General features: G+C 39.5%; 1 protein-coding gene across 1 annotated transcript in view; it reads left to right on the forward strand.

Moving 5' to 3' along the window:
* The window catches only part of NWD2 (NACHT and WD repeat domain containing 2), a 234,048-nt gene that overhangs the window by 117,519 nt on the left and 88,721 nt on the right, over nucleotides 1–27,808 (forward strand). Inside the window, exon 3 of the mRNA XM_004009760.6 lies at nucleotides 2,723–2,839. Within this exon, the coding sequence (XP_004009809.4) occupies nucleotides 2,723–2,839 (117 nt within the window). The remainder of the gene's footprint in view (nucleotides 1–2,722; nucleotides 2,840–27,808) is intronic.

Below are 27,808 nucleotides of genomic sequence, written 5' to 3' on the forward strand. Positions count from 1 at the left end.
TCTTTGGAAGGAATGATGCTAAAGCTGAAGCTCCAGTACTTTGGCCACCTCATGCGAAGAGTTGACTCATTGGAAAAGACTCTGATGCTGGGAGGGATTGGGGGCAGGAGGAGAAGGGGACGACCGAGGATGAGATGGCTGGATGGCATCACAGACTCAATGGACGTGAGTCTGAGTGAACTCTGGGAGATGGTGATGAACAGGGAGGCCTGGCATGCTGCGATTCATGGGGTCACAAAGAGTCGGACACGACTGAGCTGAACTGAACTTGTTTGTTGCACATACATTTATAATTGTTATATTTTCCTTTTGGATTTACCCTTATTATAAAATGTCCCTCTTCATCTCTAATTATATTGTTTTAAAATTTCTTTTCTGTGATATTAGAATAGCCCTGTGAGTTTTCCTGTGGTTAGTGTTGGCCTGATAAATCTTTTCCACCGTTTTAACTGATCTGCCCAATGTATATCTCCTATAGAAGCATATTGTCAAGTCTTGGCTTTTATCCAGTATCAGTCTCTGCCTTTGTATTGTTTAAATCAGTCACACTTAATATATTGACATAATGATATTATTGACATAATGAGATTTACTTCTGTCATTTTACTTTTATTCTCTATATTTGTCATTTGTTTTCCTCTATTTCTCTTTGTTTTGCTTTGCAGTGTATGACTATTTTCTAGTTTAACATTTTAATTCCTTTAATGATTTTTTCACTATTGTTGAGTAATTTTTCTTTGTAGTTATTTTAAGGCATATACATCTTGTTAGTATAAATCATAAGCAGATTCAAATAAGTTAATTTCAGTGATCTAGGTGGCTCAGTAGTAAAGAATCTGCCTGTAAAACATGAGACATGGTTTCAATCTCTGTATCAGAAAGATCCCCTGAAGAACGAAATGGCAACCTTGCCAGTATTCTTGCCAATATTCTTGCCTGGGAAATCCCATGGACAGAGGAGCCTGGCGGGTTATAGTCCATGAGGTCACACAGAGTCAGACATGACTTAAGTGACTCAGCAATGGAAAGACTACCCCCTTATAGCTCTATTCCCTTTTCTCCCCTTTTTGTGCTATTGTTATTATATATGCAACATCTAATGAGTTACAATGACATCATTATTACTTTATATAATTTTATGTCACTTAAAAGTTTGACTGGAATAGCAGGTATATATTTATAGCTTTTGTTACATTAACTTTTCATTCTTACCATTTCTGTATCTCATTTATTCTAAATCATAGCTTTCCTTAGATCCTCAAACAGTGTCAGCCAAAAGGATGGGGACCAGGTTCTGTGTGTGGTTGTTTGTGTAGGGCACAATCGAGTTACCATTCACATTGCAGGTTCGTGTGTTTGACAGTTTATTGGCAGATGGTCAAAAATGTCTTGTTTAGTAATTTCAGTATATGAAGTTCAGTAATTTACAGTTCTGTCCATTTAAACTTTGTGATGGTGAAGTATATATAAATATATCTGCACTTTCTAACATGAAAGTCAGTAACTGCATGTAACTGATATGCATTTGAACTGACTTTTTAGTTTATATTAACTTTTAGATAACCACAGCTAATGGCTCTCATATTGGACAGTGAAGTTATCTCTCAGATGTTCCCCTTTCTTGGTATTAAAGCAAGAACCCTAAAATAAGTGCTCATAGTTTCATATGTTATAGAACTCATTTCCTGGGCCATAGGAATATTTTTTAAAGAATCTATTATATCTCCATCAGCCACCTAAAAATTCAAGTGCAGATAGACAAAGATTTTGGTACAGACACTTATGTGGGGCATTGGCCAAGAGAAAGGAAGTACACAGTACTTGGGGCACACTGGAGGATCCATGCCCTGGGTCTCCATCTCACTGGATGCCTTGCAAACAGTAAGGAGAGGGTTCTTTTTTCTGCTTATAGGAAAGAATTCTTCAAAGCTACAATTAGAAACGTTTACCTTATGCAGATAGCAGTTGAGTAAAGGGAATGAAACTCATACTGCTCTCCATAGCAAATTTTTCAAAGAGTGTAATTGTACAAGTTCTTACAGATTCTCAGAATCTTTCCTTGTAGTCTTTGAAGTGAGGAGACAGAGGATCCCATTATCCTCACTTCTCTGTAAGGTATCCCTTTCATTGTCTTCTACGTTTTTTCAGGTATGTATTGATGAAAGCTGAGCTGCTTAGGGGCTTAGAGATAACAGATATAAGCAAAATGTCCCCATGGGATAACAGGTTTCTTTTTTTATTTTTTTAAAGAAATGTAGTTATTTAACTTTGAGTCAGTATATGTGAATGCCCATTGTGGTTTTCCCTTCTCATATTGAGACACAGTGTAAAATAACACACTGTTCCTTATCTCAGATAATGTAGTAACTACATCCCAGCTGCTTTCAGACTTCTGAAATCCTGTTGCCATGTCAATATAATGAAAGCCTGCACTGAAAAGCCTCTGACATTTAACATTTCATTTTCTCTGGGCCCATGTCAACAGGACAAAAAAAGAAATTATGGTGTTCATCCCCAAACCATCATGGGATTAAAAAAAATAATAATAACCTCTTTGGATTGATCTTAAAAATCATTTTCCCTCTCAAAGGCAAAACATGCTGCCAAGAGAAAAGTTACAAGTCGTATTAGCTTACTTAATATTGTGAATAAGAATAAAGCCTACGTGTCAGTTGAGTTTTCCTACAGGTGAATTAACACTGCATCCTCTGTTGGTCCCCAGGTCATAGATCTGTACTGGGGAATTGATGAAGATGAATGGGACAGCCCTGAGCTCCAGAAGACCCGCATGAAGCTGCTGGAGGATTGTTTGAAAACTTCTGCAGGTCCATGTTTTGTTGTGGGTATAGAAACACTAATGCTTTATATTAAATTGTAGATGAATGTGAGAATTCTTGATTTGTGATTCTTAAAAGGCTTTTAGAATGGGGGGGAAATACTTGCTTTTCTATATCTATTTAAAATTCTTAAACTGCCTCCTTGTCCTCAGTGTGTGAGGACAAAATCCTCCACTTGCCATGAAACAGCACTGCAGATTAACGGTAAATAATTTGAAGTGGTAATCAGAGGGAGGGCTTGGGGTTGACAACAATCTCCAGAGCACCTTGTGATCGCCAGTATTACTGTCAGTCCTCCAATAAGTATCCTCATTTTCCTTACATTTTATTGTGTGGTATTCCATCCTAGAATCTGTTTCTCAGCATTAGAATTTCTGGGATATTTTTTTAAACACTGTGGCTGAAACATTGTTCAACTAAATACACTGTGTCAGATCCACCAATAGGAATTGAAAAAATTGTTTTTATGGTGATTTTCAGCCAGAGATGCTCAAGTGGAACATTATCATTAATTTGTCATTATTTTCTAAAGGGATATCCAAATCCAGTCTTCTGTGTAAACACAGTGGTGGTAAGAGAAGCAGGTCACTCTGTGGCAGGTGATGCACAAAATCATGGCCTTAATTTAGCTGAAGAAAGACCTTATCCTGAACCCAAACACTCCTACCAGCCGATAGGGAAGTTGGCCCTTTCCACGCAGGATGTTCTGAGGTTGATGGATGTTTGTGAATTACTAGTGGGGAAAATGTCATAGTATACAATTAAAAGCTAGGTTCAGTGTATCAGTAAAAGCTTTTAGTATGTATTTGCATGTCCATTTATATTCAAACTCCACATAAGGGGTAAAGTACATAAAGGATAAATAAATGAATAAATTATTCATTTATTCACCAGCTACTTAATGAATGCTGTTCCTAGTGAGTGCTCTTAGTGTTGGGGCAAGTAGATTTATATGAAATGATCGTTTTGTAGGTCAGTTTCTTATGACTAATGTTAGAGTTGAACTGAGGAGGTAAGACTTTGTTTCCTCATGGAGGATTATTCTTATGTGGGACTTGCGTCATTTTTATGTGGGGCTAACAAGAGAGGGCAGATAAATATCAAAGCGACAAATAAACAACAAGTCAGATGGTAACAAGAGCTACAGAGAAAAATACAAAAAGGAAGGAAGAGAGGGAAGAGAAGTAAGGGGAGAGACTTGTTATTTTGAGTAGAAAGGTGGAGAAAGCCTCATCAGTAAGGTGATTGTGGAGGAGGCAGCAGGACGAGGGACAGGGAGGAACCAAGTGGACGTTGCATGCGCAGCTTTCCAGGAGAGGAGCTGGGGAACATGCGTGGCATGCTCAGGAGAGAGGAGGCAGGTGGGTGCCTAAAGCAGCATGAGGGTGTGGGAGTGGAGGTCACCGCGTGGGGCCGTGTCACCTTGAAACTGACTAGAAAGACTTCACTGTCCTCGGACATGCGAAGCCGGAGTACGTGGAGCAGAGGGCTGAGAAGATCCGACTCATGCTAAAGCCTACCGTGGCTGCCGGGGGTAGGACAGGGGGCAGAGCATGAAAACTAACGTGATACGCAAAAAAAGAACAATACATGGTTGGGGGGTAGAGAATGGACACCTAAAAACAGTGCCCTGTGGTCTGAACAGAATGCAGAAAATCCTAAAAAAGCCTATAGATACCCGAAGAGCTAGTAGTGGAAGAGGAATTAAGACTTTTTCCACGAGTCTTCAGAGGATAGAACTAGAGCAGTGGGCGGAAATACAGGGAGACAGATTTTGGCTCCAGGTGAAGCTGTTAGAGGCTTTAGCTTTCTCTCAGATTTAGGAGTCAGAGATCCCTGGGTCTCACATTTCACAGCTGTGGAACATGGGAGAAACTTCTTTACTATTCTAAGCTTTGGCTTCCTTATCTGTAAACTGGAAATAATAGTTACCTGCCTCCTGGTGTCTTTCTGAGGATGAAATGAAATTACAGGACACTTTTTACAGTGTCTGACAAATAGTAACCCACAGAAAGTGTTACTTTTTGTTGTAATCATTATCTCTCAAAACTGCCTAAATTGTTGGTGATGCACTCTTTATAGAGTCATCAAGCTAGAGAACACAGATCACTCTGACAGAGATGCTGTAGGAGAGATCCAAACACTAGAAGACAAGTTAGACTAAATTCCACCATGCTTAGAAAGCCAGATTTAGAAGACAAAGAGCTGTGTGTGTGTATGCCCTGGGGCATCTCCACTGCTGTGATCTTCACAGCTTTAGACCAATCCAGCCTCAGAAATTCAGGGATAAGAGAGACATTCTCCTTTTATCTTCCTGTAGAGTATCATACCCAAAGTAACTAAAATTAGTCATGGCCATTAATCCCTAGAAGTTGCTGGCAGGGGGATGAATAAAGACTTCGTAAGTTCATGCAGGTTCTGAGAGTAAAGGTTAACTGATAGAATACCGGTAACAACTTCACTGAACAGAAGCAAATCATTTATCCCTCCTTCTGTTCCCTATTACACATTGAAGCTCAAGGCAGCCATAATAAAACCCTGTGGACAGAGCCAGGATTATTCACCCCAGTGATCCTAAATCATGCAAGGCCTATTTCACTGCTTGTAGGAAAAAGTACGTCTCTTATGGCCTTTCCTGTTGTAACTATGGTAACAGTGGGCTTTGTGTGTCGCTTTTGAGCTCCAGTTTCCTTGCCCACTGCTCCCTTGTGATATTTCGAGAAGTCATGACGACCCCCCCGGGATGCAAAGCATGGCATATTACTTCCCCTAATGCTGAAGTCTTTGGCAAGAAAATTCACTATTACTGAATGAAAAAAAAAAAGTGTGTTTTTATCTTCAAAGCCTTCATAGATACTAGTCCTTATGTTAGTTACAAATTCAGTACCAGACAAAGCTTTCATTTTTTAGTACCTCGGGAATTGAAGTCCAAAGGGAACTTGGACTTAAATGTTGTATGCAGATGGTTCTTTTCAACTTCCTTTCCTAAAAGTTGTCTTTGAGATGGGGCCTGGGGTCCCAGAGACAGGAAGGCTATGCCTGCTAATCCCAGGAAGTTCTTTGTACACTTGCTTTTAGTCACATGGAGGACAGAGTGATGGAGTAAGGTACCTAGACAAGTGTCCAGTTTCGCTCTCAGGATTATCTTGGGAGACATACCACACTGAAATACATCATCTCTACTAAGAAAGAACAGCTGTTGTAGACGTGGATTAGAAGAAGGCTCAGACAGTGAGGGAAACCTAGAATTTTTATTTCACAACTGGAGTTAGAGCCCTAGTTCTGACAGGGCAGGTCACTGACCTCTCCATGCTTTAATTATCACATCCATAAAATGGGGGAAAAATAACAGTAAACTGAAAGTAAAACAAGTATAAAAGGTTTGTTGTAGAAACCAAATGTGATGGTGTATGTGAGAGTTCTTTGTAAACTATAAAGGGCTACCCAAGTATTAGCCATTATTCAGTGGTGATTTTAGTTATTTTCCAATGAGAATAAAATGTTTTTATTAATACTGGGTGTTTATGTGATACTGGAAAATTTTCCCTTTGAAAATGTGGAGGATAGTCTCAGTGTAGAAAGTGTTAATACCCGATTCAGACAGTCAGATATTAAAGGGTTTTTGAGTTCATTCTTAACATTACAAAATGTAAACAGTATATATTAATTTGCTGAAATTTACTTAGTAAGACCTTTACCTGCTCCCAAGAAGGGATTCTGATCAGGACTGCAGTTAACATGTGGGCAGCTCACAGCCGGGTCCAGAGTCACTATCTGTTTCTCCTTTTAAGTGCAGAGAATTGCCTCAGCCTTCACAAAGTATGGAAAGTTCAGCAGAATCTTTCCCCACCAGCCTGTTCCACCCACTTCATTCAGGAAAAGTCCTTATGAAGGGGAGAAAAATATCGCCTCTTGGAGAGAGCAGAGTCCATATACATGCTGCCTATCCCAGCCCCATTCCTCTCCACAAGATGTGTTTATGGGGAGAGAGAATTTTCTTCTTGTCATCCCTCCAGGCTCAGAGCAGCCCCAGAGAATTGGTTGTGGGGTTTGGGCATTGACTCTGAATCTTGAGTAAAGTCCCGTCTCATAGCAGAAGTTGATAAAACCTTAAGTAATCTGCAAACTTAAACTGGAGTTTGAAAAGCTTAGATAACTTTAGAGATGCTGCACCCAGGTATGTGGGTGCATGCTCTGTTCTGTGGGGTGCAGACAGTATCTCACTGCATTCCCTCAATCCACAGTGTGGATGATGTAGAAATCTACTGAGAAAGGTATTGGCAGGTTCCCCTAGGAGAGCCATGCCTGGCCTCTGCACGCCCCCCAAAAAAAAGAGCACCAGTAAGAGACAGAGATTCCATGACTTAACATTCAGAGGGGAGTTCCCCAAATCTTAGAGTCAGGACAAGGAGAATACAAGGAGAATATGCCACCTGCAGTATTGTTTTGTTAATTCTCAGGAGTCTCAGCAAGCCAAAGCACGTGTAGAATTCTCACTGGGGCTACCAGATTGCACAAATACGTTAGCAAGGAGATCAAACCAGTCAATCCTAAAGGAAAGCAAGCCTGAGTGTTCACTGGAGGGACTGATGCTGGAGCTGAAGCTCCAGTTGTTTGGCCACCTGATGCGAAGAGCCAAGTCATTGGAAAAGATCCTGATGCTGGGAGAGATTAAGGGCAAGAGGAAAAGGGGGTAACAAGGGATGAGACGATTGGATGGAATCACCAACTCAGTGGACATGAGTTTGATCAAACTCTGGGAGACAGTGAAGGACAGGGAAGCATGGTGTGCCGCAGTTCATGGGGGCTCAGAGTCAGACGCGACTTAGTGACTGAACCAACAACATGTTAGCGAAGAGAGAAATAGTCAAGACCAGAGGAATGGGACTGTTGCCTTCATTCTTACCTGAGTGTAAGCAGATGCTGAAGCAGCCTCCTCACCTGCCCCCCAGCATTCACACACACTGCTCAGTGGCAAAGGACAGAGAAAGAAAGGCCGTGGTCTTGCCTACCACAGACAGCTCCAGGCAGTCGCTTTTAAAACCAGTATGCACCAAGGAAGCAGAAGAAAGCTCAGCAGAAACATGAAAACTTGAGGAATTAGACTGAGAAATCTATTACTTAGCAAGTCTGAGTTTTTCCACTAGCCAGAAAAGTAAAGACAAGACAAAGCCACAGCTGTTATTGATAAAAATTAAACCATCCCATATTTGTACATCACCGAGTGAATTAAACCTATAGCATTTAGATCAGTTCATCATCACCTGTGTCACCGGTCTCCTTCAGAGTTAAATTATACCCCCTTGACAGTTTTAGTTTCTTACTTTAATTTTTAAGAAAATCATACAGTGAGAGTTAAGTCATTCAATTTAAAGAAAGAATTATTGTTTTTATAACAGTTTTGCTTTGGAAAATAGTTCATTTTATCCACATTTCAACTTTGGTTGACTTACCATTTTAGGTACCCCCCAAAAAAAAATACATGAAAAATTAAGTGCTTAATCTTTGTACTTTAACAAAATGTACAGTTTATTTTTTATGACTTAGTTTTCAAATTTGTAAGTATAGATTTATTATTTTAAAAAGTACTAAAATGGGGACACAGATTTGAACTGTTAAGTCATCAAAATGAAGCAATCTAGACAATTTTTAAGTTTAAAAAAAATTTTTAATAAAAATTAATCTGAAACCTCAGATTTTCTAGGTATGTTTTGCTTGCACAATCAAGAATTCTTTACATATAAAATTAAGCTTGTCCAAGGACTTCCCTTAATCACTAATGGTCCAGTGGTTTATGCCATAACTAAGAGTCCACATGTTGCAACCAAGACCTGGGGCAGCCAAATTTAAAAAAAAAAAAAAGCCAAAATTAAACTTTTCCAGCTGAAATCATCCAGATATTATAGTTCTAAGATAGGTTCCATTAATAAATAACGAGCACCACCAAAAAAAGTTAGAATGGGCAGACATTAAAAAATATTGTTTAAAAAAAAGAAAAGCTAGTTATCTCACAGAAGCCAAAATAGCACCATTTGGTTAATTGTTGCTAATATGTAAAATGTTTCCACAATAAATTTTTAATAATACATAAGCTACTTTCACAGTTTAACTCACTATTTCACAGCTTATGTAAAGTAGCACATTTTATATGGTTAAAAGAATTACAAAGAAAGTCAACTGGAGAGCAGTTAGCCTCCTTATAACTTAATTGGCAAAAAAAATTTTCACTTAAAACAAGGACTGCAACAACTTAAAGAGCTTAGTGGAGCTGTGGAGACAAAAATGATTAAAATTTTCAGAGAAAAAGGGTTCTTCCTTGGTGAGCTGGCTTTACAGATCGACGTGTTCCAAAAGCATCAGCAGTTGTCATGAGTCGTATGCTGACCATTGGGCAACATGGGTGATAGAAAGCTGGGGTGGAAAAGCAAAAGTAAGGTCTTCTACAAACTCTTGGTATTTAGGAGACACAGTCCACTAGATCTTAACAGAAAATTCAAGACTCTTAGCACTGAAACACTTTAGTTCAGAGCAAACAATCAAACTGTAACCCAGTTGCACCCAGTTCAAATATTGAATGGACTGACATGACTAGATTCTCACCTTATCAGTCTAACATAGGAAAATAAACCCCTCAATAAAAGTTCTTTTAAATCAATGCCCAGAATACAATGAAAATTACAGAATGTGCAAAGAATCAAGAAAACATGCATAAAAAGTTTTAAAAAAGTATACAGTAGAAGTCAGTCCCAAGGTGAGCAAGATGATGGAATGGGCAATCAAAAACTGTTAAAAATACATCAATGAAAATTGAAGACAGGTAAATTAATGAGATTAATTTCAACAAAGAAATGAAATCTAAAAAATTGATATTTTAGAGCAGACACAAGATCTAAAATTAAAAATGTATTTGATGGGATTTAACAGAAGATTGAACATAAGACTGAATTAATGAACTCAGAGAAAAGTCAATAGAAAATATTCAAACTGAAATACAGATTTTTAAAAATAGTAAAAGCAGAACGAAGCAGAAGAGACACGTGAGCCACAGTCAGTTTCGCATGAGAGTAACTGGAGTCCCAGAAAAAGAGAATAGGGAAAGTGAGAATTTTTCCAAAAATGTTTAAAGACATCAACCCATATAGATTCAAAAAGCTCAGTAAACTGTAAGCAAAAAAATTGCATCTGAGTTTGGACAGAGGAGCCTGGCAGTCTACAGTCCATGGGATCTCAAAGAGTTGAACACGACCGAGTGCATGAGCATACACATTATAGTAAATGCTGAAAACAAAAAATAAAGGAAAAAGTTAAAAGCCATCAAAAGGAAGAAAAACATTGCCTGCACAAAAACAACAGATTTTCAGCTGATTTTTAATGTGGAAGCTTTAGAAATCAAAAGACAATAGAAAGCCCCAAATGTTGGAGACAAGATGGCAGAGTAGAAGGCTCTCCTCTCATAAGCACACCAAAATCACTGACTGAGAACAACTATCAGTAAAAAAGACTGGGATCTGTTAACAACAACAACAACAACAAAAAAAAAACTCTGCATCCAAAGACAAACAAGAAACCACTAGCTGGTAGGAGGGGCACACTTGCAATATAATCACATCCCACACCACCCAAGGGAGCAGCCCACAAACTAGAGAATAAGTATAGCCACAAGTTCTCCCATGAGAGAACAGTGAGCACCAGCCAGGCTCCCCAGCCTACAGGTCTAGCTTCCAGAGGAGGAGCCCCCAGAGTGTTCAGCTTTCAGAGCTAGCAGGTCTTCATCGCAGGAGCACCACAGGACAGGGGGAAACAGACTCCATTCTTAGGGAGTGCACACAAGATCTCACATGCACCAGGACCCAGGGCAGAAGCAGTAACCACAGGAGCCTAGGCTAGACCTGCCTGCTGGTCTTAGAGAGGCTCTAGGGAAGGCAGACTGGGGAGACATGGGGAAGGGTGGCATGGAGCTATGGCTCTCTCAGGGGTCAAAAAAGCTGGTGGCAGAAATAGTGGGGAACCTAGGTAAACTCTAACTAGAGGCAGACATTTTGGATTCTGGGCACCAAGACCTGGCCCTACCCAATAGCCTGTAACCTCCAATGCTGGGATGCCTCAGCCAATAGAACTGGAACCAATAGAGCAGGAACATAGCCTTACCTATGAGCAGACAGGCAGCCTAAAGACTTCTTGAGCCTACAACCACCTCTAGACACACCCCTGCTCACCAGAAGGCCAAGACCCACCACCACCCACCAGAAAACCTTCACAAGCTTCTAGAACAGCCTTATCCAACTGGGGGCAGACATCAGAAACAAGAAAACTACAGACCTACAGACCTGAGTCCACAAACACAAGTCAGAACCTACCCTGGGACTGGCTGGTCTCTGGACCTAAGAAAAGCTGAAGGCAAAGGAGAAAAGGAAAGGTATACCATTTGAATGCAGAGTTCTAAAGAATAGCAAGGAGAGAGAAGAAACCCTTCCTCAGTGATCAGTGCAAAGAAATAGAGGAAAACAATAGAATGGGAAAGACTAGAGATCTCTTCAAGAAAATTAGAGATACCAAGGGAATTTTTCATGCAAAGATGGGCACAATAAAGGACAGAAATGGTATGGACCTAACAGAAGCAGAAGATATTAAGAAGAGGTGGCAAGAACACACAGAAGAACTGTACAAAAAAGATCTTCACGACCCAGATAATCACAATGGTGTGATCACTCACCTGGAACCAGACATACTGGAATGCAAAATCAAGTGGGCCTTAGGAAGCTACGAACAAAGCTAGTGGAGGTGATGGAATTCCAGTTGAACTATTTCAAATCATAAAAGATAATGCTGTGAAAGTGCTGCGCTCAATATGCCACCAAATTTGAAAAACTCAGCAGTGGCCACAGGACTGGAAAAGCTCAGTTTTCATTCCAATCCCAAAGAAAGGCAATGCCAAAGAATGCTCAAACTACCACAAAATTGCACTCATCTCACATGCTAGCAAAGTAATGCTCAAAATTCTCTAAGCCAGGCTTCAACAGTATGTGAACTATGAACTTCCAGATGTCTACCTGGATTTAGAAAAGGCTGAGGAACCAGAGATCAAATTACCAACATCCGCTGGATCATCAAAAAAGCAAGAGAGTTCCAGAAAAACATCTATTTCTGCTTTATTGACTATGCCAAAGCCTTTGACTGTGTGGATCACAATAAACTGTAGAAAATTCTGAAAGAGATGGGAATACCAGACCACCTGACCTGCCTCCTGAGGAATCTGTATGCAGGTCAGGAAGCAACAGTTAGAAATGGACATGGAACAACAGAGTGGTTCCAAATAGGAAAAGGAGTACATCAGGGCTGTATATTGTCACCCTGCTTATTCAACTTATATGCAGAGTACATCATGAGAAACACTGAGCTGGAGGAAGCACAAGCTGGAATCAAGATTGCCGGGAGAAATATCAGTAACCTCAGATATGCAGATGACACCACCCTTATGGCAGAAAACGAAGAATTCAAGAGCCTCTTGATGAAAGTGAAAGAGGAGAGTGAAAAAGTTGGCTTAAAGCTCAACATTCAGAAAACGAAGATCATGGCATCTGGTTCCATCACTTCATGGCAAATAGATGGGGAAACAGTGGAAACAAGGACAGACTTTATCTTGGGGGCCTCCAAAATCACTGCAGATGGTTACTGCAGCCATGAAATTAAAAGACACTTACTCCTTGGAAGAAAAGTTATGACCGACCTAGACAGCATATCAAAAAGCAGAGACGTTACTTGGCCATCAAAGGTCCGTCTAGTCAAAGCTATGGTTTTTCCAGTGGTCATGTATGGATGTGAGAGTTGGACTATAAAGAAAGCTGAGCATCAAATAATTGATGCTTTTGAACTGCAGTGTTGGAGAAGACTCTTGAGGATCCCTTGGACTGCAAGGAGATCCAACCAGTCCTTCCTAAAGGAAATCAGTCCTGAATATTCATTGGAAGGATGATGCTGAAGCTGAAACTCCAATACTTTGGCCACCTGATGTGAAGAACTGACTCATTTGAAAATATCCTGATGCTGGAAAAGATTGAGGGCAGGAGGAGAAGGGGACGACAGAGGATGAGATGTTGGATGGCATCACCGACCCCATGGACATGAGTTTGAGTGAACTCCAGGAGTTGGTGATGGACAGGGAAGCCTGGCAGGCTGCAGTCCATGGGGTCGCAAAGGGTCGGACACAACTGAGCAACTGAACTGAACATCTGTTCTTCTGAAATTATTCCAAAAATTGCATAAGAAGGAATTTCAAATTGATTCTGTGAGAATACCGCCAGCCTGATACCAAAATCCAGAAATACCACAAAAAAGGAAGTTACAGGCCAACATAACTGATGAACATAGACACAGAAGTCCTCAACAAAATACTAGTAAACCAAATCCAACAATACATTTAAGGATAATACATCATGATCAAGAGGGATTTATCCCAGGAATGCAAGGATTTTTCAATATCTACAAATCAATCAGTCTGATGCACCACTTTAACAAATTAAATGGAAAATATATGACACAATAGATGCAGAAAAACCTTTTGATAAAATTCAACACGCAGAGTAGGTCCCCTAGATATAGATGAGTTCCATTTCAGAGCATGTTTGTGAGTCCATTTTGTTCATAAGTACAACAAAGTGAGCAACTGCAGTACCCAGCTAATACAAATCAGCTATATAGTACTGTACTTAATAAGTTTATAATACTTTTCACACAAATAATACATATAAAGGAAAAATAAAACCCATTTTAAGCTTACAGTACAGTACCTTGACAAGGACAGTAATACAGTACAACAGCTGGCATATAGGAGGTGGTATCGAGTGAGCAGGCAAGAAGAGCTACTGAATGGAGTAGAGGAGATAGGAGATGGTAGTGCTGAAGGACTGTCAGCAATAGGAAGTGCAGGGCAAGCTACAGTTTCATTCACGCCTGATGCTGAGGGCACAGGTTCTGGTTTCTTGCTGGGTTTACTTCTATCTACCCTCTTGAATAAACAGTCCAGTGACGGCTTGGTAGTACCTCTTTTTCTTGTCCTAGATGACATGGTAGCCCCGGGTTGTATTCTGAATGGCTGCTACAACCTTTGGGTACTGTTCTATATAATGGGTCCTGTGCCTCCAAACTAAGTGACTCCTCAAATAAAGAAAATTCCCATGCCCATGCCATTCCCTGCATCATGAATCTCCTCAGTTCTTCAGCTGTACCAGCTTCATCACTGCCGCTTTGACGCTTGCTTCTGGACATCCTGGGCTTGAAATAAAGATACTCTACTTCTCCGTGCTGTACAGTAGAGGACACAAAACACAACCACTTGGAGTGGATCACACATGTAGCAGTGTACACCGGATGTGAACTAATTTACATGCTTGGACTTGCAAATACATATTTGCATCTTTGAAAGGTCACGACTTGAAGGTTTATATGTAGGGGACTTACTGAATATTTATGATAAAAACTCTATAAAGTGGCCATAGAGAGAGTCTACCTTAACATAAAGTTGGACCATAAGGAAGGCTGAGTGGCGAAGAATTGATACTTTCAAATTGTGGTGTTGGAGAAGACTCTTGAGAGTCCCTTAGAGATCAAACCAGTCAATCCTAAAGAAAATCAACTCTGAATATTCACTGAAAGGACTGATGCTGAAGCTGAAGCTCCAATCCTTTGGCCACCTGATGTGAAGAGCCAACTCATTGGAAAAGATCCTGTTATTGGGAGAGATCGAAGGTAAAAGGAGAAGGGGTCAGCAGAGGATGAAGTTAGATAGCATCACCAACTCAATGGAGATAAATTTGAGCAAACTGGGAGATAGTAGAGGACAGAGGCGCCTGGTGTGCTGCTGTTCATTGGGTCACAAAGAATCAGACATGACCATGATAACAACACCTCAACGAAATAAGGGCCATATATGACAAAGCCATAGCTAACATCATACTCATCAATGAAAAGCTACAAGTATTTCCTTCAAGATCAGTAACAAGATTAGGATGTCTGCCCTCTCCACTTTCATTCCACACAGTTTTGGAAGTTTTAGCCACAGCAATCAGAAAAGAAAAAGAAATAAAAGGATCTAAATTGGAAAAGAAGTGAAACTGACACTCTTTGCAGATGACATACTACACATAGAAAATCCTAAAGACACTACCAAAAAATTACTAGAGCTTGTCAATGAATTCAGTAAAGTTGCAGGATACAAAATCAAAACACAGAAGTCTGTTGCATTTCTAAACATTAACAATAAAAGATCAGAAGAAGAAATAAAGGAAACAATCCCATTTACAATTGCATTAAATAGAAGAAAATACCTAGGAATAAAACCTAAGGAGGCAAAGACCTGTACTTCAAAAACTATAAGATGCTGATGAAAGAAATTGAAGATGACACAAATTGATTGAAAGATATACTGTGTTCTTGAATTGGAAGAATCCATATTGTCAAAATGACTATACTACCCAAGGCAATCTATAATTTAATGCAATTCCTATCAAATTACCAATGGCATTTTTCACAGAACTAGAACAAAAACTTTTTAAATTTGTGTGGAAATGTAAAAGTCTCCAAACGGCCAAAGTAATCTCGAGAAAGAAAAACAGCTGGAGGACTCAACCTCCCTGACTTCAGACTACACTACAAAGCTACAATCATCAAGACAGTACATTACTGGTACAAAAACAGGGGGAAATCAATGGAACAAGATAGAAAGCCCAGAAATAAACCCATGCAGTTATGGTCATAGTCTGTGACAAAGGAGGCAGGAATATACAATGGAGAAAAACCAGTGTCTTTAATTAGTGGTGCTGGTCAAACTGGACAGCTGCATGTAAAAGAATGAAATTAGAGCATTCTCTAACACCATACACAAAAATAAATTCAAAATAGATTAAAAACCTAAATGTAAGACCAGATACTATAAAACCCCAAGAGGAAAATACAGGCAAGACACTCTTTCACATAAATTGCAGCAATATCTTTTTTGATCCATTTCCTACAGTAATGTGGAGAAGGAAATAGCAAACCACTCCAGTACTCTTGCCTGGAAAATTCCATGGATGGAGGAGCCTGGTGGGCTGCAACCCATGGGGTCACAAAGAGTCAGGCATGACTAAGCAATAAACACACACACACACACTACAGTATAAACAAGTGGGACCTAATTGAACTTTAAGATTTTTGCACAACAACAACAAAAAAAATGATAAACAAAATGAAAAAATCTACAGAATTGGGAGAAGATATTTGCAAATGATGCAACTAACAAGGGATTCATATTCAAAATATACAAATAGCTGATATGCCTCAATATCAGAAAAAAAAAAAAGGCAGAAGATCTAAATAGACATTTCTCCAAAGAAAGCATACAAAAGGCACATGAAAAGATGCTTGATGTCACTAATTACTAGAGAAATGCAAATCAAAACTACAGTGAGGTATCACCTCATATCAGTCAGAATAGCCATCATCAAAAAACCTACAAGTAATAAATGCTGGAGAGGATGTGGAGACGAAGGAATCCTCATGCACGGTTAGTGGGACTGTAACTGGTGCGGCCACTATGGAGAACAGTGTGGAGGTTCCTTAAAAACTAGAAACAGAGCCACTGTATGAACCTGCAGTCCCACTCCTGAGTATACATCTGGAGAAAAACAGGGTCCAATAGGTACCTGCACCCCAGTGTTCGTTGCAGCACTGTTCACAATCTAAATGTCCATCAGCAGATGAATGGATAAAGAATATTGTAGTACAATGGAATATTACTCAGTTTAAAAAAGAATGAAATAATGACATTTGCAGCAACATATATGAGCCTAGATTATCATACTAAGTGAAGTAAATCAGACAAATATCATGATATCACTTATATGTGGAATATTGGGGGGAAAAGATACAAATGAACTTATTTCCAAACTAGGAAGAGATTCACAGACATAAAAAACAAACATGTGGTTACCAAAGGGAAGAGGAGGATGGGGAAGGGATAACTGGGAGGTTGGGATTAACATATGCATGCTGCTGTATATAAAATAGATAACCAACAAAGACCTACTACATGGCACAGGGAACTATACCCAAAATTTCCTAATAACCTTTAAGGGAAGGTTATTAGAATTGCTGTGCTATACACCTGAAACTAACATGATATCATAAATCATCTATACTTCATTTTTTTTTTAAAAAAGTAAAAAGATACTTTTTTTTTTTTTTACTTTACAATACTGTATTGGTTTTGCCATACATTGACTTGAATCCACCACGGGTGTACATGCATTCCCAAAAAGATACTTTAAAATGTTTAAAAATAATGGAATGTCAGATTTAAAGAGCTAAAGAAAAATACAAACTAGATTCCTATACCTATTCAAAGTATCCTGCAGAAGTGAAGACAAAACTAAGATATCTACAGACAAAAAGTTTGTCTTCAGCTACCCACATTTAAATAAAAGCTAAAAGGTTTTTTTCTGCCTTTGTGATAATGACCATAGATAGAAGCTCAAATTCATAAGAAGGAATTAAGAGTGCTGAGAAGGGTAATATGAAAGAATATTGACTTATAAACTATAGTAATAATGCTTTGTAGAGGTTATAACATATAAGGAAGTAAGATATTTGGCAGTTCACCTCTTTTAAAGATAGTCTTATGTTATTTGGGAAAGGATAAAAATTACAAATTTAGACTGAACTGTACTAAGAATGAGTGCTATAATATTCATATATATATATATATATATATATATGAGACACACTAAAAGAGATACAAAAGATGTAAATAAAAATTCATGGCAGAGATCCAACAAAATAATAACAATAATTCCTTTAAAAGAAAAATGGAAAAGAAGAATAAAGAATGGATGGGGAAGATGGAGGAGCAGGATACTGCTGAGCTCACCACCTCTCACAGAAACACCAGAATTACAGCTAATAATGAGAAAGACTACCCACACAAGTAGTTTAACACCAGCTCTGGGACCCCTGGGCCCTGCAGCCAGAGACCCCAGGCCCCAGCTCTGCCAGCTGGTGGGCTGGCACTAGCAGTAAGTCCCAGTTTCATTCACCAGTGGACAGGTAAAGCAGTGGGATTTCCTGGTCCCAGTCCTTCCCACCAGTGGGCGGTCACCATCACCAGGAGCATGACAGCCCCGCAGCCTGACTTGTCAAGAATCAAAACACATACCAGCAAGCTGGCACTCTCCCAGGGAGCCCCCACGGCTCTGACTGACCATAAGCAGGCCAGTTCCAGCACTGAGACATCCTGGGCCCCTCAGTAAGTGTCCTCAGGATCCAGCCACACTCACCAGAGAAGCTAACACCAGCTTTAAGAACCCCAGGGCTCTGCAGCCAGAAACCCCGCGACCCAGGCCCACCAGCCAGTGAGCCAGCAGTAGCCCTGGGAACCCCTGCCCCAGTCTCTGGTCCTGACTATCAGCAGGTCAACACCAGCACTGAGTTACCATGGATTCATCACAGTCCACCACCCTGGGATCCAGTTACACCAGCCAACCAGCACAAGCTTTAAGAATACTGAAACCTTCAGCCAGATATGTCAGGAACCAGCCCCACCCACAAGCAGTCCAATACTAGATCTGGAAACCCCTGCTTTGTAACCACCCTCCCCAAAACGTGACTCCACCCAACAGTGAGTCACAAATAGCCCAGGGACCCTGCCCCCAGGATCACAGTCCAGTCCAGCCAACCAGTGGCTGGCAGCATCTGAACAAGGTAGGGCCTGGCAATCAACCAAACCAGGGGCCAGTCACAGCTACCAGACCTCCCACCGTAATCAGCCTGCCACAACAGAAGAACCCATATAGCCTCTTAGGGCTACCCCTAGAGTATATAGTATAGAGTGTATAGTTCTGGTGACCAGAGAGGAGTGTGCTGCTGGGAAACATAGTCAGGAACCATAACCTATCAGATGCATATAAAGACAAATAGCAAATTAAGCAAAACAAGATGACAGAGGACCATGTTCAAATTAAGGATAAATGTCCCAGAAGAAGAACAAAGTAAAGTCGAGATGGGCAATCTACTCAGTAAAGAGTTGAAGATAATGATTATAACGATGATTAAAAAACTCAGGAGAAGAATGGATGAACAGAATGAGAAGTCAGATGTATTTAACAAAGAATTAAAAAATAAAGAGAGGAACCAAAGAACATAATAATTGAAATTTAAAAATACACTAAAAGGGATCAACAGTAGACTAAATGATACAAAGCAATGGGTCAGCGAGCTTAAAAATAGAGTAATGGAGCCACTGAACAGAAAAAGAAAATAAATGAGAACAGGTTCAGTGACCTCTGGGACAATACCAATTGTACTAACATTTGCATTATAGGGTCCCCAAAGGAGAAGTGAGAGAGAAAGGGGCAGAACATATTTGAAGACATAATACCTGAAAACTTCCCTAACTTGGGAAAGAAGACATTCCAGACAAGATCAGCACAAAGGGGCCAAACCAAGACACATTGTAATTGTTGTTCAGTTGCTAAGTCATGTCAGACTCTCCGTGACCTCATGAACTGCAGCATGCCAGGCTTCCTTGTCCTTCACTGTCTCCCAGAGTTGGCTCAAACTCATGTCTACTGAGTCAGTGATGCCACCCAACCATCTCATCCTCTGTTGCCTTCTTCTTCTCCTGCCCACAATCTTTCCCAGGGTGTTTTCCAATGAATTGGCTCTTCCCAACAGGTGGCCAAAGGATTGGAGCTTCAGGATCAGTCCTTCCAATGAATATTCAAGGGTTGATTTCCTCTAGAATTGACTGGTTTGAACTCTTTGCAGTCCAAGGGACTGTGAAGAGTCTTCTCCAGCACCATAATTCAAAAGCATCAATTCTTTGATGCCAGCCTTCTTTATGGTCCAACTTTTACATTTGTATGTGACTACTGGAAAAACCATAGCTTTGACTAGATGGACCTTTGTCAGTGAAGTGATGTCTCTGCTTTTTAATACACTATCTAGGTTTGTTGTAGCTTTCCTTCCAAGGAGCAAGTGTCTTAATATTGTGGCTGCAGTCACCATCCACAATGATACTGGAACGCACGAAAATAAAATCTGTCACTTTTTCCCAAAGTTAGTAGAAAGAAATCCTAAAGAATAGAACAGAAATAAATGAAATGGATACTAAAAGATAAAGGAAATAAAGAGCTGGTTCTTTGAAAAGATAAAGTTGACAAACCTTTAGCCAGACTTACTAAGAAAAAGAGAGAGCCCAATAAAACCAGGAGTTAAAAAGGAGAAATTACAACTGGCACCACATAAAAACAAAAGATCATAATCAATTACTATGAACAACTATACTCCAATAAAATAGACAACCTAGAAGAAATGGAAAAATTCCTAGAAATGTACAATCTCCCAAAACTGAACCAGGAAGAAACAGAAAATATGAGCAGATCATTTATCGGTAATGAAATAGAATCAGGAATGAAACAAACTCCCAACAAGCAAAGATCTGGGATCCATTGGCTTCACAGATGAATTCTACTAAACATTCAGAGAAGAGTTAACACCAATAGTTTGAGTTAGTTCTCAAACTATTCCAAAACGTTGCAAAGCAAGGAAAGCTTCTGAATATATTCTGTGAAGCCAGTATCCAAAGATATCACACAAAAAAAGGAAGATACAGGCCAGGATTACTGATGAACACAGATGCAAAAATACTCAATAAAATATTAGCAAAATGATACCATAAAAGGATTGTACATCATGATCAAGTGGGATTTATACCAGGGATACAAGGAAGGTTCAATATACACAAATCAATAATGAGAGAAAACTTAAATAATAAAAATCATATGAACGTAATAGCTGTAGACAAGGTGTTTTGACAAAATTCAACATCCCATTTATAAAAAAAATTCTCCACAAAGTGGAAATAAATGGAACATATCTCAACATAATAATGAGAGATATATGATCATATATATGATATATGATAAGCCCGGACTTCCTTTGTGGCTCAGTGGTAAAAAAAATCTGCCTGCAATGCAAGATATGCAGGTTTGATCACTGGGTCAGGAAGATTCCTCTGGAGAAGAAAACGACAACCCACTCCAGTATTCCTGCCTGGGAAATTCTATGGACAGAGGAGCCTGGTGGGCTACCGTCCATGGCATCGCAAAGGGTAAAAAGCGACTTAGTGACTAAACAACAACAGGATAAGCCCACAGCTGACATCATACTCAGTAGTGAAAAGATAAAAGCATTTCCACTAAGGTCAGAAACAAGACAACGATACCCAGTCTTTCTAGTTTTACTCGGCATAGTATTGGAAGTCCTAGCCACAGCAATCACACAAGAAATAAACAGTATCCAGATTGGAAGGCAAGAGGTGAAACTGTCAAGAGGCTAGAAAAAGAGAGTAAACCTAAAGAGATTCAAAGAGAAAGGCACAGTCATCAGAATGCAGAAGCTTTTAAAACATTTTCAGAAGATACTCAGTACCATTTGTATACCTCTAAGGATAAAAGGAAATGGCATCCCACTCCAGTACTCTTGCCTGGAAAATCCCATGGATGGAGGAGCCTGGTAGGCTACAGTCCATGGGGTCGCAAAAAGTAGGACACGACTGAGCGACTTCACTTCACTCACTTCATACCTTATCGCTAGAGAAGGAAATGGCAACCCACTCCAGTGTTCTTGCCTGGAGAATCCCATGGACAGAGGAGCCTGGCGGGCCATGATCCATGGGGTCGCAGAGAGTCGGACACAACTGAAGTGACTGAGCAAGGATAAAAGGAAGATAGGACTTTAGGGCTGGAAAGAGACATGAGATCATTAACTAGGCCACTATTCTTCCAACTCTATTAGTGAGGATCCTGAACTTAAGTAGTCTCTGAAATTGGCCTAAAGCCCTACAGCTGTTAAGATATGGAGCCAGGGTTCCAACCTAGGTCTCTTTAATTCCAAAACCCATATTCTTCCTACAACAAGACCCTAAATGGCATAATTAAAAGCCATAGTAAGATGTAGAACCAAAGTCCATATTTCCCGGTCTATTTTTACTTCCACTACAAAAGTGCAAAAAATGGAAAAATAATGCCCTCTTTTATGGAATTGTTCAACACACAGTTGAATGAATCAGATAAAATTATCACTGATCTAGTAGGCAGTGTACTTTTCTCCAGTGAGGAATAAAGCTTTGTTGCCCAAGGCTTTATTAAGATTGTTTAAGCCAACCATTAAATTCTGTAATAAACTTCAACTTTTTACATCTAATTTCCCTGGAGAGCAACTTGAAGCTGCCAAAATCTGTACTTGGAAATGTCATACATGCAAATTGTGAAGACAGCAAAAAGATCTCTTAGTTTTGTTTTTTTTTTTCCCCTTACACTTACCCATATCTCATAATACAAACAAGGTCTGTCTTTCATACCAAACCAACCTAAAGTCTCCATGTGATTCCAAAGATATGTGCTTATCACAATGTTGTTCAATAAAACAACCAAGAAATCTATGTAATATCTATCATGCATGAGACTTGATGCTGCTGCTGCTGCTAAGTCGCTTCAGTCGTGTCCGACTCTGTGTGACCCTATAGACGGCAGCCTGCCAGTCTCTCCCGTCCCTGGGATTCTCCAGGCAAAACACTGGAGTGGGTCGCCATTTCCTTCTCCAATGCATGAAAGTGAAAAGGGAAAGTGAAGTCCCTCAGTCGTGTCTGACTCTTCATGACCCCATGGACTGCAGCCTACCAGGCTCCTCCATCCATGGGATTTTCCAGGCAAGAGTACTGGAGTGGGTTGCCATTGCCTTCTCCTGTAAGACTTGATGCTAAGAGATATAAAAGTAACATACTACCTCTATACTCTTAACTACCCTCCTAAACAGAGAAGAGGGAAAGAGAAAGAAATTTCCATGCAGTTCAATATTTTTCAGTTTGGCAAATTTGCAACTATGGTATTAAGTGCTGTGAGAGCCAAATGGAGAAAGTTGTTCTGATTCTGTGGGTCAGAAAAGACCTCCAGAGGAAGTAAGGTTTGCAGTGAAGCTAGAAGGACTAAGTGCTTTCCATCTTTACAGGATATGAGGTGCCTTGAATGTGTAGAGACAAGGAGTTCCTGAATGTAGTTAGAATGTAGGTTTAATTATAGGGCATTGGGGAACAGGAGCCAAGAACTGTAGTTTGAGGTCAGATGTTTTAAGTTTCAGCTTACAATTTCAGCAGTGAGAGGGATTTCTTTTCCAGTGTGTTACTCTGGAGGTAGTGTTGTGAAGAGCGTGGAGGTAGGATGATTAGGAGCCCAATCGCTCTCATGATCCAGATAGTTTAATGTAGTGAGAGGTAAAAGAGTGAGGAGGTCATAGATCAGAGACTCTTAAGATACAGGATTGATGTTGGCTATTTACATCTGGGGACTAAAGGAGAAGAATGAGTCAAAGCTGATTATGCCAGTACCCAGGGTGTTGGCTCTTCCATCATCATAGATGCCTAAGTATACACACAAATCACATTTTAGAGTAACCTACAATCCGCGTTTATAAAAGATGATTATATGCTGAAAATAAAATCTGTACAGACCGGCAAGAACGTATCATATTCCTCATTACTTAAAATCTGTGTTTTCTGATTTTTTTTCTGTCTTAATATAAGAAGCGAGTGAAAAATGGTAACCAAGAGTGAGTAAGGAGGAAGTTGAATCACAGTTTGGTTATTGATGGCCTGGTGGATTGTTTAGAAAATATTGTTTAAGAAAAATGGGCTAGCAGCTCTTGTATTTTCACTCAGAAGCATGTTCATTTATGTAGATGTCACGTTAAACTTGATCAGAATTAAATGTGAGATTTCGTCTATGAAAAAATAATTCTATGAATATTTATGTTCTTTTTACTTCTTTATAAAGTATCAGGGACAGAGCTAATCTGTAAACATCTGTCATGGTTCCAAGGCAAAGAAAACTCTGAGAAGTGGAAGTCAAAGCTGGTGTCCCAACCAGAAATGTGCACCAATATAGGACAGCCATGTGGGTCTTCTGTTTTATAGCCCCATCTGTATACGGAGAAGGTGATGGCACCCCACTCCAGTACTCTTGCCTGGAAAATCCCATGGACAGAGGAGCCTGGTAGGCTGCAGTCCATTGGGTCGCGAAGAGTCGGACACGACTGAGCGACTTCCCTTTCCCTTTCCCTTTCTGTATTCCCAGCTCTCCATAGCAGCCGTGCAGGTACCAGGTGGGTGCTAATGAGTGTGTGTCTGCTGCTGCTGCTGCTGCTATTAAATCGCTTCAGTCGTGTCCAGCTCTGTGCGACCTCATAGACGGCAGCCCACCAGGCTCCCCCGTCCCTGGGATTCTCCAGGCAAGAACACTGGAGTGGGTTGCCATTTCCTTCTCCAATGCATGAAAGTGAAAAGGGAAAGTGAAGTCGCTCAGTCGTGTCCGACTCTTCATGACCCCCTGGACTGCAGCCTACACTTCAATCATGTCTGACTCTTTGTGACCCTGTGGACTGTGGCCCACCAAGCTCTTCTGTCCATGGGTTTCTCCAGATAAGAGTACTGGAGCAGGTTGCCATGCCCTCCTCCAGGGGATCTTCCCAACCCAGGGATCAAACCTGCATCTCTTTGGTCTCCTGCTTTGGCAGGGATGTTCTTTTATCACTAACACCACCTGGACAGGTACCAGGAGGTGCTGCGTTTCCTGTTTTTTCTCTTCCTTAGCATCTGAGATGATAGAGGATGTACAGATCTAATTGTGGAGTTATCATTGCTCCTGACCCCTTTCCTGCTTTCTTGTGACAAGTTGCAAAACCATTTTCCCAGCCATTCTACAAACCTAAATTGAATGGTTCAGGTTTACAATTTAAACACTGTAGCATTTTTACTTATATACACATGATATATGGAAGAGGTAATAATTTTAATTTTTTAATTGAAGGTGAAGCTACAATATTCTGACCACCTGATACAAACAGCTGACTCACTGGAAAAGATCCTGATGCTGGGAAAGATTGAGGGCAGGGGAACAGGGCAACAGAGGATAAGATGGTTGGACGGCATCATCAACTCAAAGATGAGTTTAAGCAAACTCCAGGAGATAGTAAAAGACAGTGAAACCTGGTATACTGAGGTCTATTGAGTCTCAAAGAGTCGGACATGACTGAGTGACTAAATACCAACAAATAGTTTTAATTATTTATTTTTTAACTTGGAGAAAAGGAATCTGCTTATTTTTACTTAGCTCAGCATTTATACTTTGTCTACTATGCAAAACAATTACTATTATTAATAAATGCTCCAAGTTTTCCAAACCCACCAGTAAAATTAGTGTTTCTGGACTGGAATCAAATATTCATTTACCACCAGTGATATTATGCATAATTTAAAATGTATATTATCATGCAAATGGATTCACCATGACGCTTTCCCTTAACTATAAAAATTTTTCTTAGCCCAAATGGGAGCAGATTTGGGGATATTTACCCAGCCTTGGTAGAAACAGCTGAATAAGCATTTGGAAGGTGCTCTAAATTTTGTCCCTGTGAAAATGGAATTAGTCTCCAACTTAAATACATTATAAATACAGGGGTGACTGAGATTAGCCAATACTAGAGAAATTGATGTCTTTAATTGCCTATAGTAGTCTTAGTGAAGTACTGGACTCAACTTTTCCCAAAATGTGGCTGTCAGTGTAAAAAGAATCTAGTCAATATATCGGTCTCTATACCTCATTTCTTCAAGACAGGAAGAATAATGAAACTAAAGTTTTAGCATAAAATGTTCAGCCTACCTTAGTTTCTACTATTTTGCTAACTATGTAATCTGGCACGAGCAGACCTACAGATTAAATGGAAGTGGTATTTTTTTTGGTTAGTCTTCCTGTAGGACCCTTTATAGTATAAGCCAAGAGTCTTGGGACTCTCACATGGACCTTCACCGTTGCCTTTACTGTCTTAGTAATCATAATTGCTATGTTTTCTTTCCTAATTTCTTAATAGATGGCCAAAATAGACTATTAAACAGCATCTTTAATAAAGTTCAGGATGGAAAGCTGTTTCTGTTTTTATAAATGATGTCATAATCATTTCTGCTTTTGTTCTAATTCAGTCTGTTGAATTTTCTCAGGAAATTAAGGAGGCAAGAGGCCTCCCTTTTCTAATTTTATCAAATATAACCAATAATTATGGTTAACATGAACTGGCTCACATTTACTGGAGGGTTCCAAGTGTCTCACCCAATACTCTTTTTTGACATTACAAACCAGCCAACTGAATTTGTGTTCTACCTTTTTATTCCCTGGAGAAAATGTTAAAATATATACTCCTAGATAATTTTGCTCTTTAGTACAGAATAATTTTTCCTTTCTTATAAATTCTTCTAATGCAAATAAATGAATAATTACAAAGAAAAACTGTTTTAAACACTGTCCTCAATTGAAGCAGGCTTGTATTCATGGTAATCACATTCATAAAGTGTGAAAAATGAACGCAATACGTTTTAGGGGATCAGAAAGTCATTTCTAATTTTTGAAGTATCATGTATTTAAGGTAATTAATAGTATCATACTTATATATAGTATGTGGAAAATATGCTACTAAGAGTTCTTTCAAATCATTGTTATGCAAAATTAAAGTGGGTCTTCCCTCATGGCTCAGGGGATAAAGAATCTGCATGCAATGCAGGAGACCCAGGTTTTTGACTCCAGGGTCCAGAAGATCCCATGGAAAAGGGAATGGCAACTTACTCCAGTATTCTTGCCTGGAGAATTCCAAGGACAGAGGAGCCTGGCAGGCTACAAGTCATGGGGTCGCAAAGAGTCAGACATGACTTAGTGACTGAACAAAAACAACAAAATTAAAATAAGAATTTTATCTAATAATTGTACATTTGAATACCTTTACTTATATCTCATTTTTTCACTACCTTTATTATCTCTACCTCAAAACTATTATTAAAATTAAACATGTTTCTTTGCATTATATTCCTCATTTTAAAAAGTGTCCAGCTTCTTATATTTAGAGATTTATGGTTCTACATAAACATATAAAACATTAGTGGTACACATATATAGACTGTACTATGAGTCCTTTATATGGATGATTCATTCACTGTTCCCAATAGTTTTGTAAATTACTGGTTATAACCATTGTACAAACGAGGTAACTGAGGAGAAAAGAGGATTCCTGACTCTTGCCAGGATGTACTGATGGTAGGAGCAATACAAGACCTGAACCTGGGTCATCTGGTACTAGGATTCGCGTGTTCAAACCATTCCACGGTGTTGCTTCTCAACTTGTCTTCCCTCAGCTTTTGTTTTCTCTGAATTAAGATGTGTTCATTTCAATGTGAAGAGTCGTTTTAATCAATAGGTCTTGAATTCCCCTTGGAACACAGGCATCTATTAGTACCACACGTTTTTTAGTGTATCTTCAGCTCAGATATGGCAAGGTCAAAGGATAGCGTTCCTGACTTCCACCCTTCCCCTAATTTCAGTCCATCTTTTTCATTCATCTTTGGGGCTCATTCATGCTACATCACAGAAGACTCTTCATTTCTAGGAATGATTAGTTCATGCTTCTTTATCTCCCATAGAATCCATCCTTGGGGAGAAAGTGAATGAAAGAATACAGACCTACATTATAAATACCCTCTGAGTGTCCCAGCTTTACACTGAACTGTGAAGATATAGGCAAAGATAAAAATTTATAATACTAAATCTAGAAACATAATTTTTTCCATTTGTACAGGGGTAACACACTGTATTAAATATGTAAGGTCTTATCTACATGGGTTTGATTACAGAAACTAATAAAGTATTCTCTAAAAAAAAAAAAAATTTACAATACTAAAACCAAAATCAAATCAAGGAAGAAATTCAACTGGTTGGTTATAAGATGTGTAGAGTTAAATTTGGCAAAACCAATACAATATTGTAAAGTAATTAACCTCCAATTAAAATAAATAAATTTATATAAAAAAATTAAGACTCACAAACTCAAGACATAAAGTAGGTTAA

This window comes from Ovis aries, chromosome 6 (assembly GCF_016772045.2).
Source record: "Ovis aries strain OAR_USU_Benz2616 breed Rambouillet chromosome 6, ARS-UI_Ramb_v3.0, whole genome shotgun sequence".
Lineage (NCBI taxonomy): Eukaryota > Metazoa > Chordata > Mammalia > Artiodactyla > Bovidae > Ovis > Ovis aries.